The sequence below is a fragment of the Rousettus aegyptiacus genome, unplaced genomic scaffold (genome assembly GCF_014176215.1).
Source record: "Rousettus aegyptiacus isolate mRouAeg1 unplaced genomic scaffold, mRouAeg1.p scaffold_m13_p_2, whole genome shotgun sequence".
NCBI lineage: Eukaryota > Metazoa > Chordata > Mammalia > Chiroptera > Pteropodidae > Rousettus > Rousettus aegyptiacus.
In genome coordinates, this window is record NW_023416295.1 from 64,774,482 (window position 1) to 64,789,776 (window position 15,295).

Here is a 15,295-nt window from a genome sequence, read left to right on the forward strand (position 1 = left end):
TTGTCCCCAGTCATCTTTTTGAACGTGATCGTTCAAGTGATATGTCCTTGGCAACGTGGGTTGGACCTCCTCGAATCAGTTGCCCACCTTGGTCCGGTCGTCTGAGGCTGGAAGCATAAAGCATAAAGCATAACAGATCCCCTCTCCACTCCGCAGACTGTCTGAGAAGGGAGTATAGGGAGTGCAGAAACCCCCAAATATGCCAGCTGCATCATTCTGTGAAACAGCTGCAATGCTTTGACTTCCCCCATCACTATGGTTTCTTTCGCTTTTGTGGACTTCGTTCCTCCCACTTTCTTAACCCCTTGCATCTGACTTCCCCCTTTACCTACTCGCCTGGGAGCATTTGAAGGACCTATTCATCTCCTAGAAACAAAATGCACAGACATTTGCTCAGTCATCTTCCTCCTGAGCTCTGCATCATTGAGCCTTCCGATCACTCTTCTTCTATGAAATCTCCCTTCCTGTTTTCCGTGCCGCTAACCCTCCTGTGGTCCCCCTGCCTCATTCGTCAGCTTAGCCACTTCTGCTACTTTCCTAGCTACTTAGGTGTCTTATCTTCTATCTTAGATTGTAAGCTTCTAGAAGTCAGAGACTGCGTCTTGAACAACTTCATATTCCACACGGGCTTTACACTATAGATGTGTAATTTACATTGTGAAGGTTTTAATCAGCTTTTGCTAGGTTATGCTGTAGTAAGAACCTCAAAATCATATTGGCTTAAACAACAAAGATCTGTTTCTTGCTCATATTTCATAACTCCTGCAGGTCAGTTACAGCTCTGCTGAACTCTGTCTAGCTCCGGTCTCTTTCACTGTGGGATTCAGACTGAAGGAATAACTCGCATCTAAAATAAAAAGTTATGGATAAAGAAAACAGTGAGACCTGACAGAAACACACATTAGCTCTGAAAGCTCCTTCTTGGAACAGGTTCTGTCACTTCTATTCACAATTCATCAGCCCAAACCAGTCAATGGCCAAGCTGCTTGATGTCCTTGGGGTGAGGAACTAGGAAGATACCACAAGTCATATAGCAATGAGGAAGGGACAACTGGGAAAATGAACAACTAGGAAAAAATACCACAGTATTCCACAAAGTGATTAAACAGTACTGTTTGGGGATCATTGACAGGGACAGGCTTAAAGGTATAGCATAGGAAGTCTGATGGCACCCATATTTCCACACAATGAGGGATCCATTTCAAGTTATGACCCTACCAGATATAACTCCCCATGAAATGAGGCATGAAGCTGTGAATATTTAGTGCCGTGACTATTTATCCATCCGTACAGGGAAAGCACAACAACCATCGGAATGAGCAGGTGGTAGAGACAGGAAGCTTCGAACTTCCCAATACCAGAGCCAGATTTTTCAGAGCCTGTTGGAGGAAATCAAAGCATTTTGTAGGAAACAATTGAAACTTAGTGTTTACTGGCTATGTTTCGTGCCAGGACAAGTGCAAGGGCTGAGACTTATCACCAAGAATCTGGGGCGAGAGACAGGAGATGACACTGGACAAGAACCACATAGGAAACCTAAAGCTGACCTGGCTCAGACCAGAGCTGTGCCTTCACTTAGACCAGACGCGTTAAGAGTTATCGCCACTTTCCTAATGAAAGGGAAGCAGAGGTAATCCTTGAGGTCTTCTCTCCTTAAGTACAAAAAAAACCCAATTTATCTGGTTCTTACCAGAGTATCGGGTAGTTTCAGTGAGCACTTGGAGTTGGTTTCATTGACTTATTGAAGAATCAGTGTGTGTCTGGACTGAGTGGGACTTACCTTGCTAGTAGAGTCCTGGTATCTAGAGTGGGCAAAACAAGGAGAAGAGCCTCTCAATCCAGAATTTAGTCTTACTGAGGCTCGTTTGCATCTTGGTATGATAAGTGTTATAGATACTCAGCAAGCATATGCTCAAAGAAGGAGATTTATTCTTCCTGGAACTGATTGCGTGTGATTCCCAGTAAGGATGAGGGGTTCGAAACTAGTTAGTGAATTTGATGTCTCTGTCAGAGACATGGACTACTTTTTACTTTTTAGAGGGAACGATTGAAGAACCCAGAGGTTAGTGCCTCACTTGAGCATGGCCTGATTCTGAACCATCCTTGATATAAAATTCAGCCTCTGAACTGCCTATAACTAGAAATCCAATTACACCAAACTCATCGTGATTTTTTTTTTTTTTTTTTTTTGCAAACTCACTGAAGAATTTTCCAAGGCACAGGGGGAGTTCACGTTGCACAGCACACAGTGTCTTTCTTGTAAATCTCTTTACAAGAAAGAAATCTTTTTTAGATAAGGCTCTCCTAAAACTTCCTCTTGATCCTCCTATGGGAAATGGAGTGGGTTGGAGAGTGGGAGACCGCCTCTTTCTTCATCCTTCCCCGACGACACTCAGTACCTCCTTCTCCTTCCAAAGAAAACTCCCTCCTGCGCTGCAGTCCGGCTAGGGAGGCTCCCTTTATCCCAAAAAGGGATTATCACAGCATCTTTTCCTCCAATACAGCCTCCTTCTTCTAGAAATCTTCACATAATGGCTAGCAAGAAATGATATTTTCTTCATATTATTATAAACAGTACAAATGTGTTTTTTTTGTGTGTGTGTGTGTGTGATTGTATTCAGTTATACATTCACTTATTAATTTTGAGAAATTTATTTCTTGTATCTGAACCTCATCTTACATATGTAAATCAGAGACTCTGGAACCATAACTGATAAATGTTTGGACCCTGAGCCTACCTGAGCTCCCCTCCCGAGGCTGCCACTTCTACATGGGTAACGTGGACAAATTATTCCTAAGTTTTGGATTCCAGATCTATAAAGTGGGGAAATAATAGTATCTGTCCCAAGGAATGGGGCATTGTATGTCATTTAACTCTCATGACACGTAGAATGCTCAGCATTGTTCCTGGCACATGATAAGAGCTCCACAAATATTAACAATGACCTTATCTCAGCAATACTTAAACCAGTAAAAAGAATACGTTCCAATAACAAACTTTACTAAAAACTTGTGCCATGGTTTTTGTCACTCCATTGAGAGCGAAGTCAAATTTCCATCTTCTAAAATCTGGGCTGGGGTTAGGGCTTTGTTTCTAACTAATCAAATTGGGCAAAAGTGATGACGTGTCACTTCAGAGACTCGGTTGGAAAAGGCAATACAGCATCCACGTGGCTCTTTCCCTTGTGTCTTGGAACTTGATCTTGGAACTCAGACACGACGTCGTAAGGAAGCCTAGAGCCCATAGAAAAGCCATGTGTAAGAGTTCTGGTCGACAGTGCCAACTGAGGTCCTTCAGACGCCTGAGCCTGGACACCATGACTTCATTTGTATCATGTTTTGCAGTTTTTGCAAAGCACCTTTATATGTACACTCATGTGAACTTCCTGATAACCCAGTGGAGCAGGTAGAGTAACATCAGTGGCCCTAGAAACAAGTGAGAAAACTCTAGGTTCGAAGAAGTTAGGAAATTTGTCCAAGGTCACACAGCAACAGGAGAGCTGGGACTATGACCTAGTTCATCTCCTTTTTCATAATATTGTGACTTCATGAATGAGCTGCCCAGGACCACACCCCTTGGGTACCTCTCAAGAAGGTTCCAGAACTCTTCTGAAACTGGGAGTGCAAGGAGTATACAGACACATGCACAGTTTGGGCGCCTGACCGAGGTCTGTGAGCGGGCAGGCCTACCACGGTGTTGGCGTTTGCTCCTACCAGGCGTGGCACGGGCAATGCTGGGCCTGTGGTCAGTCCTCTACACGCTGGCTTGACAACTGTCCTGAACAGATGGCAGAGCCTGACAGTGACTCTGTCTCATATCCAAAGAGATATAATTGGTAGACCATTTGAGCTTATAGAGAGATCAAGGTTATTCACATAACCTAATATAAAACATGCATTCCATGTTAGTTATCAGGTTTTCAGGAATGCTTTCCTTCCTTTCTTTTCTTTACAATTGAATTAGAATTGAGCATGAGAAGTCGAATAAGGAAAACTGGGTTCCTCCTCGAGGAGCTCTCTCTGATGGTTTGGGTCCATCACCGCCTTTTCTTATTGAAGAAACATACTATGGCCTCCCAGGATTTCATCACTTAGAGTGATTTCTAAAGTTGAATGCACACACTGCAGGCATCATGCAAGATAGTCTGTCGGGTGAAAGAGGAAATATAAAAAACTTCTATTTATGTTTCATTCATCTCAGTCTTTCCTAACTTATATTTTGTGTGTTTTATAACACACAAGATACATTAATTCGGTAGTAGACATACCAGTATACATATACACATGCATATATCTGCATACGGTATGTCCTCGATTATATTTTTATTTTATTGCTAAAATTTCTGGTAGTAAATTTGGAAACCATGTTTTTGAACAAGGACAGCTATTCTCTGAGGCAGGAACCACACCTCTTTTTATTTTGTTCTCTGCTCAGAAAGCAATGGGCTCCTCACTGTGACAATTGCTATGGCCTGATCTCTTCTGGCTGACCCAGTTGCCTTACGAGGCATAATACACACACTTTCTCCTCCTCCCGGGATGCCTCACCTGTTCCATTATTTGCCTTGGACATGTGGGAAGAGCCAGAGAGCCAAGAGCAAGGGGAGGAAATAGTGTCTTCGGCTTTGCTGACTCCGGCTCAGACAGACGGCATAATCAGAGAGAGAGAGCAAGTGCATTTCTCCATTCTGATTCTCGCATGCTTTCTTTTCCGGGTCCTGTGAATTTTTGCTTCTCATTCTTTGCCAGTTAAACCAGAACAGTCAGAAACAGGCTCCTGAACCTCTATGCTTGTTTTGAAATTCGAAGGAACATACCCCTTTGAGATAATCCCTATTTGATTGGAAGACGGGGGAACAGAGCCTGTAAAAGGTCACGGAAGATTTCCTAAGGATATCTTCCCTGACCACAAAAGCTATTTAAGATTAACTTGGCAGGGAAAGCTCTGTTCTGGGGGACACAGTCACAGTCCGGGGACCAAAGCCTCGGGCGGCCAGTCCTCCTGCCCACATTTCCCACCCACAGCGTTCCACAGCAGCCCAGGCTGCTGAGCGGACAGGAAACCCTGAAGATGCCCCGTCTCGAGGAGCTAAGTGTTTCACTAAACCCACTCCATCAGAGTTTGACAAATTCCGGCCCCTCTTTTAGTAAGATGTGCCTAAGGCTCCCTAGCCTGTAAGGACTAGATACAGTATTGAGATATAAACCTCAATTAAGAAATAAATAGTCCTTGATAGCACTTACAGATACCACCACCTTAGATTATTAGTTCTTTCCTTTCCCCCTTTAAAAGCACATCTCGATGTGTTTTCTCTTTTCACTTTCATGCTTTTCCTCTGAGTACAGCTAATCCTAGGATACATTATGAACACATTTCTATTCCGTTTCTATTCTCAAACGTTTGGAGAACTTCCTGACTCTTCCTTGGTTCAAAAACTTACTCTTCTCAAGAGCACCTGTGTTTAAATCAGGAAAGAGAAATAAAGGGTTAAATGTGAACAGCAGACCCTCTTAAGTGACCACCCCACAGAAGACTGGTTCTTTCTTTAAAATATGTGGTCACTAGGCCATTCCCATCTATGGACGAAAGAACTGAGTGCAGCGCAACCTCTATTATCAACGGTAAAATCGTAACTCTAGCTAGACTTGCATAGTGCTTACTCTATGCCTGACACTCCTCTAAGTGCTTCAACTAGATAATTTACCCAATCATCAAGCAGTTTTATGAGGTAGGTTCTATTATCCCCATTTTTCAAACAATGAAACAGAGGCTTGGAGTGGGTAATTTACCTGAGGTCACATGCAGCTACTGAATAAGTGGATTCACATCCTCGAAGGCTGGTCCCAGGATCTTTTTAGTGACCATGGAGCCAGTCAGTGTCAGGGGCTAGGACCCCAAATATCAGTTTCTTAAATCAATACACTTTTCCCTGTACTACACTCTGCACTCCCTGATTTGACTGATTTTAAGTCATTTAAGATTTTCACGTCTTAAGCTACTTATTTGAAGAGCCGGTTGCAACTTCACTCTGAGACTGAGGTTTGCAGTTCTGCTCCTGCTCTGGTAACTGTAGCCATGCACTTAACTTCCCGGGCAAGTTATTTTCCAGACTAGTTTATTGGGAAATCATTTTGCTGGTCCATTTCTGCATGTGGCAATATGGACAGTAGAGTTCATCCAAGAAACCGCCTGGGTAGATGTTCCACAAGCTCTGGGCTGGGAGGGGAGAACCAGAAAAGGCCTCCATGGTGCAACAGGTCTTTTTGCCGGAACTGCCCCGGGCAGGTAAACCAGTCAGGTACACCACTCCCCTACTTTAAAGGCTTCCTGGAGAGACACAGCAACCCTAGACACACTCACCCTTACACTTGACACTTTCATTGGCAGGAATTTCCCTTTTCTAGTCTAACTCTTTCATACCGCAGCTTAACAATAAACATTCCTTGGGTGCCTGCTCTGTGCCAGGCATCAAGAGCTTTATTGCATTATCTCACCCAATCCTTAATCAGCCCCGGGATGGAAAGTGCTGTTATTATCCCTTTCTGTAGATGAAGTTAAGCATAGATAGGTTAAATAACTTTCCCAAAGTCAAACAACGAGTTAGTGGCACAGCCCAGATTTGAATGCAGGTGATCTCCTTCCAGGGCTGTTTCTAAACCTTCTAACAAGCTGCCACCATGTCAGGGGCCTATTTCCTGTGTACAGGGCCAGTGCTGGAGGGAAGGGCTGTTTGCTGGCCTCTGGATCATAGAATGGGATGTCTGTTATTGCATCGCCTCCATTTTTTTTTTTTTTTAAATTCTTAACCGATAATTAGCTTTAAAAAGGCCTCAAGTTCAATGTTCATTGAATATAGGTGGGGACTCATTATGGTTGAGGATACGTTGAAGGGCATGTACATAATCACAGGCTGGAATGGATAATGAAAGGCCACTGTGGTCTCCCCTGTGGTGGGGCAGAGGTCCCAGTAATCAGATGGCCTTGTGCTGGGCCCTGACTCCCTGTGATCCTGCCTTTCTGTGCCGAATAATCCTTGGTGCTCACCTGATACCTCTGACATCCTGCGAACTGCTCTGCAGCTTCCTGTTTCCAGGTGGAGGAGTGAGGATGAGGTGGTCCTGCCCAAGGTCCACCTAGACCCACACTTACCTGTGTGCTCTGGTTAGCAGGCCTTGCTTCCTGACATTTAACAAAGGCTTTGGGATTTTAAACTTTCCCAGCCCATGATCATCCAAGTGGAAACAACACTGTTCTACCAACAGAGCAGTAATTTGTGTGAAAGAAAAAGGGAATTAATGTTGTTGGCAACAACCACAAGCGGACCAATTAGCATTTCTTCATGACTATTAAAGTGAATTGATACATATACATATTTATTATATACATACCTCAAGACTGGGATGGAACCTGCTTAACAAATGTAATACGAAGAACTGTGGTGGTCCCAGATGTCTTTTGAATTTTTGAGGAAGTGTGTGCTTTTTAAAAATGCTGCACTTGAAATGAGGCGTGTGCTCTCCATTGTTGTTCCCCTCCAAATGCTCTTTTTTTTTTTTTTTTATGTTGCAGTCAGAACAATCTTTCTAAAGCATAAAGTTGGTCATACCATTTCCCCCTCCTGAAAACCTTATAGTGGTTCCCCACTACCATTGTATTAAGTGTAGAGTCTTGATAAGACTTTCCCAAACCCCCACTCTGCCCTTTGCCTGTTTCTCTTCATAACTCCTTCTTGTACTCTATTCTTTTCTCACACTTCCTCTAACTTCCAAGGCTTTCACGTGTCATTCTCTCTGCCCCTAACATACTCTCTTTCGCCCTCCTCCAGTCCACACACTTCTCCTTTGCCCAATTCCTATTTATCTTTCCTTGATCTTTACTCAAGCCCCATCCCCATTATATTAGGTCAGGGTCCCGCAAAGTCCTTTCCTATACCAACTCTTATCGCCTTTTATTAAACTTATATATCTAATTAGCCATCTCTGTGGGCAGCTCTGTGGGGGCTGAGATTGGGTCTTATTCACTGTTGTATCCTTGCTGTACCCAAGGTGGGGCATAGAGTTGGATTCAACGGATATTTATTGAATGAATAAATTTATCGGTGATATCTCCAAAATCTATCTAACTGCTTCTGTCAGAACTCACAAGAGGGTCCCAGAAAAACTATTGATTCCTGAATCAGGCTGCTGTAGAGAGCTGCTGTTAAAATACATATATAACACAGTCCCCTTATCCAACTTCCTTGTCTTAACTGAAGGGAGGGAGCTACACTACCATCAAGAAGCCTTCCACTACCCGAAACTCCTTGTATTACCCAAAGTGGGCTATCAATCTTCTTGTGAACTCTGAACCACGGTATTCAGGTAATTCTCCTGAGCCCTTCCTGGGAGTTCTCAAAACAGTATTGTCCTGGGTCTTATGATCAAAGTGTTAAATGTGTTCAAAATGAAACCCAAGCTAATATAGTCACTTCCTTAACCATGAATTAAGAAGCACTCCTTTTGGATGGATTTTGTTTTGGATTTTGATCTAGGAATCAGTTTCCTGTTGATTACAGCATGCAAAACATGCCCATATTTCACACAGACATGTGTTCCCTAACTGATTCTGGTAAGGCAGTAGTTTTCAAATATCACTTTGTATCCCTCTCCTACTCCCAACCCCCATCCCACTCCCACGCCAGGAGACATTAGGCAATGTCTGGAGTCATTTTTGATTGTCACAGTTTGGAAGGGATGCTACTGGCATCTGGTGGGTAGAGGCAGGGAGGCTGCCAACATCCTACAATGGCACAGGACAGCCCCCACGACAAAGAATGATCTCATCCAAAATGTCAACAGTGCCAAGGTTAAGGAGCCCTGAGTTGAGATGACACTCTTGGCACATAAGAAGTAGGCCCTGTTAATCCGTGTGGTACTTTCTAAGATGTATGGAAATAAAGTGGAAAAAAATAAGTTAAAAGCAGTAGGTGGCTTGGTCCTTTCCCTGCCTCTGACTTAGAAATTAAGAAGTACAGCCTGTCTCGAAATTAGAATAATTCAGCGTGGGGAGGTTTCCTAGGTAGATCCCAGTCCTAGATCAAGACATTTAGCATGGAATTGAGAAGAGTGTGAAAGGGAGTTTTGGTGACTTCAAAACCATATTTGTTTTTCACATTGAAAATGTTCATGTCATTTTCTTAAGAGTATAACCATTTGGACGAAGACATTCATTTGAAATGCAGGTGGAATGTAAATTGCTACTCTTCTACACAGACAATCCAGTGTATTTATACTTAATCCATAAAGGCATGATATTACAAAACACATATGTATATTGTGAGGCCATCTGGCATCAAATTTTCCAATTTATAGACAACTTTGTATTTACATAACAAACTATTAAACCAACCATTTTTTCTGATTTATAAAAGGTCACTGAGGTACACACACAGTGTGTATAAAAGCAGATAAGGCTGATAATACATATTAACAGTAGATACAAATTAATCTTTCATATTTGAAGAAAATGCTTTTTATATATTTTTTCTATTTCAGACTGTTAGCAGGATGTCCCATGCTTGAGTTTTTTATTGCTTTTTGGCTCACTGACTTAATAATCACTTCAGGGTTTTTTTTACATGTATGAATTACTGATGTTCTTATCTCTTTGGCTAATGCAAATGTGATAGTGAATGAAAGAAAAAGATAAACTAATTCAATATTACATTTTTTGGCTGGTTGATATTATTTGTTCAAAGTCCCTAAATGAATCAAGTAACGCACAACTCATTTTATACACTACAGTGACGAGTCTTGAGTCTTGTGTTACACCATTTGGGCATAAGTGGGCCAAGTAAACAAGAGATCAGATTTTTGGTATGGTCTAGAATCTTGGCTTTCTTTTCAGAAAGAGCGATGTCACCAGCATCATAAGCATCTTGAGTTTTAAAATTTCAATGCAAATGTGACTTACGAGGGAACACTGCGGGCTGCATGGAAGATTATCGAGTACGTTATCATGGTCTGAAATGAAAAAGGAATCACCTCATGAGATAAGGCAGTTGAGAATCCTCATGAAAACTACGGAAAGCAAAATAACTGCCCACCACTTCTCTCACGATTCTGTGGTGCTGTGTCAAAAAAGAAGGTTGTGTTTACTTAAAAAACAGACAGCAAATTACTCAAAGTTGGGCTCTATATAAAAGACCAAAAGTGGCCCATGATATCACGAGGGATGAATATTTTTCTTAAAGCATTTATATTGCCAGTGGAACTAAAAGTACAAACCAAAAATGTTCCTTTAAATAAATAAAAATGCTGATCGATTGCTTTGAATGCTGCAAACAAATCAAACAAGGGCTGCTCTGTTAATTTTCATTCATTTGAAATTATCTTTAAAAATTACTCATAGGTGTAGTTTATTCTCCTTGTGCTTCCTAAGACTGTTAAGGGGCAGAGAATCAAATTAGATTTCCTTTTCCAAGAGGGGCTATTATGTTCTTTAATGGAGCAAAATTTTTTCATTCTGTTTCCATTCTCAGATTTGTTGGGGAGAAAAAAAAGTTTATTTTGGGAAATAAAAACTGTACTAATGCAGAAGGGCTAGCCTTCATTAAAAAAAAAAATGAATTGGCTTCAATACAAAGAGAAAGAAATGGCTCTATGGGCAAAATTCAAGTATGAGTGACCAATTTTTTAATTGTAAAGTAGGTGCAACATTTAAAAAAATGTTACAGCACTGCATGGCCTGTAATGCTAACAATATTTACAATAACCGCTTACATGAAACCATATAACTATAAAAGAGGGGGGGTGACCCTCATGTGAACTGAAAGAACGACACCTAGTACCCACATCAAGGCCGTGAGCAACCAGTGAAATCATGGGCACAAATGTACTTTACATGGTCTAATGATGTAAAGTATACATTGGTGGAGGAAGCACAAACCTAATTAGTTTAAAATATCAAAAAGAAGGCGTGGTTGACACAAACTCAGTCTGAAGACAAATAGCAAAGCTAAAAAATCTTTTACATACCAACATACACACACACACACACAAACCCCACATACACACAGACACATTGGACTCACAAACGGACATGTGAACCTATCTGTGAGTAAAAACAACCAAGCAGACAAAATAGTAGAAAAGCAGGTTGGTGCAGAAAAGATGGACAACATTAATGGTTTAAACATACCAAACACGTCAACAAAGTAACAAAAATGTGTGAACTAAACTACAAAAAAGATTACTTTAGGTGCCTGTGTGCAGGATGGGCAGGCAATCCCACCATTATGCAAAAGACAAAGTGAACCTGCCCCCAGAAGGAAGGGTTCCTGCCTCCAGGACATGAAGCCCTGTATGGCCAGGTGCATTCCATCAGTACTGGGGGTAGGGGTGAGGGTGGGAGTGCGAAGGACACAGAAACACAGAGGACCTGGAGGAAGAATTAAGAGCTGTTGCTATCAAAAGTGAGCCCAGGTGGAGTGTTCTGTGCTGTGGCCCCAAGAAACTGATTGGAGAAATGACCTTGGTCTCCTTTTTCCTGAGTTACTGGAACTCTGCTACATCATGGGCCTGGGGAATTTGGAAGGTGGATGAGAGAGGAAGAGTGAGGGAGGTGGTGGGCATTTGGGGGTTCGAAGTCAGAGTGAGCCCGAGGCTAGGGGACAAGGCAGCATTCTCTAGAGGTTTAAGGGTTTGGGAATGGGGGCTGGTAGTTCTAAGAATAAAGGGATAATGGACTTCTTTTGACAATACATCAACCAAAGCCAGGCTGGAGGCCTGAAAATTTGCTCAATTGCCTGGGAAATAGGGGTATACCACCACCACAAAAATTGTGAAGAAAAGACGAAAAATTATGTTGTGCTACATTTCTTATTAATAACCTTGTACTTTACAATGGCTCACAGTTTTAGGTTTGTATACTTGTAATGTATTTTCTCTCTACATTTGTTTCACATTTTTTCTTACTTAATATAATATAAATAATTTGGTTAAAAGATTTAACCTGCACATTTCAGCCACATTAATATATATATAAGAATCTGTTAATGGTATAAATAATCCTTTAAATAAAATAAATCTGATATGTTACATAATACTGATAAAAAATTACCATTGCTAATAATTTTGTAAGCCACCTTAACTTCCGGTTTAAGTAATACTGATGAATGGATATATAAAACTTGCTTTGATGATTCATATTTATTTTTGCCACTAAAAAAAAAAAAACTGAATTATAATCAACCTTACCTCTGATAGTGCTTTCAAAGTAGTGCTTTAGCCTCCATGTATGGGAACAGAAAGTTCTATCTTCTCAGGTACTGTTTGCAACAAAAACTTAACTCCGAGCGTCAATGGTGGTGCAGCAAAAGCTCTCTAACTCAACAGGTGGCTATCAAACGTTACCTACAGAAATGACTGAGTAAAATATTCCATCTAAGATTTTTTTTTTTTATAAAACCTACTCTACTTTAAAACTTAGGTAAAAAAAATATGCAACAAATGGTTGCAGTTTCTGAATTCTTAATTTAGACCTGTGAGCCCTCATCCCTTTAGAAATCTGCAAGGTTTCTATTTCCTAGACACTCGAAGTCAAGTCCAGTGCCTCCAGGCCAGGTTCATTCCAAAGAGACGATATAAATGGACACTCAGTGGTGTGCAGTGTATGTCATAATTCAGGTAATACATCATCATGCCTTCTCTCTGCTGTTAAATACAAAAACAGCATCTTTTACATTATCATAGAAAAGCATTTAGGTTGTATTTTTATTTATCACTTTACAATGGTAGTCTCTGGTAGGTGTACTCCATAGAAACCAAAGAATTTTGTACACTATTTCTTTGTACAATAAAAGATAAAGTGTGCATTAGGTACGCTTGTACATGACAATATTGTACAATATTTACATTTCTGATATCACCATGAAATTCTGTATTTTCTATATACAACATTGAAAATTCTTCAGAAACATTTGGACTATTTCTTATAATCACAATTTTAGTATCATAGAAAAAGAGTGTCTCCATAATCTCTTGACCATTTATCACTCTCGTTACTCAGGGATTTTGATTGGTTTTCCAGCATTCATTATCCTTCCTGATCAAAAAAAAATATTTTTATCACTGTTTCTTTTAGCACCCTGTGGTGGTGTTCTATCTGCCGTGGTATAAGTATTGATATAACAGTGGCTATATCAATACCTATATAGAGATATATCTGTGCATGTTCCTCTAATAAATACTGCACATGCTGGAGTAGTCCCTGTTATCTGGAGATCTTCCTCCTCTTGGGTTTGGGGGGTCTCATCTGTCTGTCTCCCTGTGGGATTTGGTGAACCTGGAAATAAAGAGGTGGGAACAATGGTGATTGAAATCATACATACATATCATATGATTTCTGACAAAGAAACAGGGTATAAAATTGACTCCGGCTTTCATTTCAATCATTGCTATCATAGGCATTAAAATTTTTTTTTTTACCGAAACCTCAGATCTCAGAGTGCCCACAGTCAGTACAAAATATGAGGAATCCTGGAAACTGATAAATAGAGCAGCACTCTGTGGATCCCCAAAACAGTGGAATACAAGGAAGGAACTGGAAAAAAAATCAAGTGTGGAAAATGTGATAAGCGGCTGCTACTGCTGCTGTACATGGAAAAGATGAAAATTAGGCCTTTTCCATTAGAGAGTCCTAGGCCACCAATTTCACTAGATTCCGGAAAGTGACATATACACACCAGTCATGTTTTCTTCTTCACTCCATCATCCTACTTATTTTACAACTACTAAGAAGGGTCAATGATTATAAGAACCTCAGCCCAAGGAAGTTTATTTATAAGAGTGAATGGAAAATAGACTACCATTACCATCTGTTGGCAGATCTAAGCTTGTATAGTCTGGGAAGGGCAATTAACACAACTCATCTTTATATACCAATGCAGAAACTAGCGGTACTTAGGGCTGCGTATCAGATTCAGCAGGGGTGAAGTGGTAGTGGAGCAGGATTACCAGGTATCAGACAGCAGGTACAATTTTGAGGGACAGAGAGGTGCTAGGGAGCTGATCAGGTGCCCACATTGTATTGAGGCTACTGAGAGGAGAGTGCAAGGTCAAGATTCAGAAAAGACAGGATGGGCCCAAGGTAGTGGTATAGAGAATGCTTAACAGCTAGCTCCCTGTGGAGGGACACAAGCGCACTGTAGCATATGCCAGTTTCTGTGGTGTAAATACTCCCACTGTGGCCAATTTCAAGCTACCAGCATGATGTCACAGAACTCAGAGTTAGAAGAGATGCGCATAGTCAGCTCTTGCGATTCGCCACAAGTTGGCTCAATTGTATGTTTTAAAAACGGCATTTGGATAACAGCAAAGGCCAATGCTATTCATGGTAAAATGCAGAAAGCTTTTTAAAAAATAATATTTTAATTTTAAAAATAACATTTATGAGTTTCTTAAACTGTCTCTTCCTCCTAACCCCTTTATATACTTTTTTTTTTTTAACCACTAGTTTCTGATAAAGAGCCATAACTGAAACCTCTGTATAAGTGAAGAAAGAAGCCTTGATTCAACAATGTGAACTAGTAACTCATGGACCAAATGTGGCTTGAAAAAGGTATTTTGTTTAGCGATACGATGTTTTAATATTTTTAAATCGGTTGTCAACACTAAAAAGTGAGAAATTTCATTTCCAGACTTCTAGTGTCTCATGAAAAATAGGAGGATCTTGCAACACTCGCGCAATTTCCCATTTAGTTCACATGCGCTGGAGCACGGAAGAAGGAGCTCCTTCTGCAGAGGGCACACGCCCCAGGTTGCCACGGACCCCTCACCTCCAACTGCCTGCTGGCCACAAAGGCCAAATGTCCCAAGTCAGAGACTAGCGAGGTGTTCGCCAAACCCATTTTCTCTTCTTCCTGAGCAGGCACATCGTATGATGCATTTCCTAGTTCACTTGAGTTAAGAGAACCATATGATTGGGTCAGGCTAGTGGAAAGTCAGCAGAAGTGATGAGATTCCATGCATGGCTCACAAAACCTATCCTGGTAGTCCTCTGGGTATACTCTCTTCTCTCACCTGCTGGGTTGAATGCAAAGGATATAATCAAGCACTCTGCTGTCCTAAGGAATGGTGGACACTAGATACAGAAAGAACCAGAGCCCCTGAACAACTGTGTGGAGCGAGCCCTTCCCCAAACGGAACCAGATTTGAGTGAGCCTTTCCTGTTTTGAGCCTTAAGACTGAGAGTTGGTATGTGGCCTACCCTGACCAGAGCATCTTGGCAGGCATTTCTGAATCCACTCAAATTGCT

General features: G+C 41.2%; 1 protein-coding gene across 7 annotated transcripts in view; it reads right to left on the bottom strand.

Annotated features, from left to right (window-relative positions):
- Nucleotides 1–1,544: 1,544 nt before the first annotated feature.
- Nucleotides 1,545–15,295, bottom strand: part of MBD5 (methyl-CpG binding domain protein 5) — a 143,009-nt gene continuing 129,258 nt past the window's right edge. For 3 of the 7 annotated variants that reach the window (XM_016151139.2, XM_036236251.1, XM_016151138.2), the window contains one exon: nt 1,552–13,324. In XM_016151139.2, the coding sequence (XP_016006625.1) occupies nt 13,253–13,324 (72 nt within the window). In that variant the 3' untranslated portion in view covers nt 1,552–13,252. Of the gene's footprint in view, nt 13,325–15,295 lie in introns of all 7 variants that reach the window. The other 4 variants (XM_036236252.1, XM_016151143.2, XM_016151140.2 and 1 more) reach the window with 4 other exon arrangements.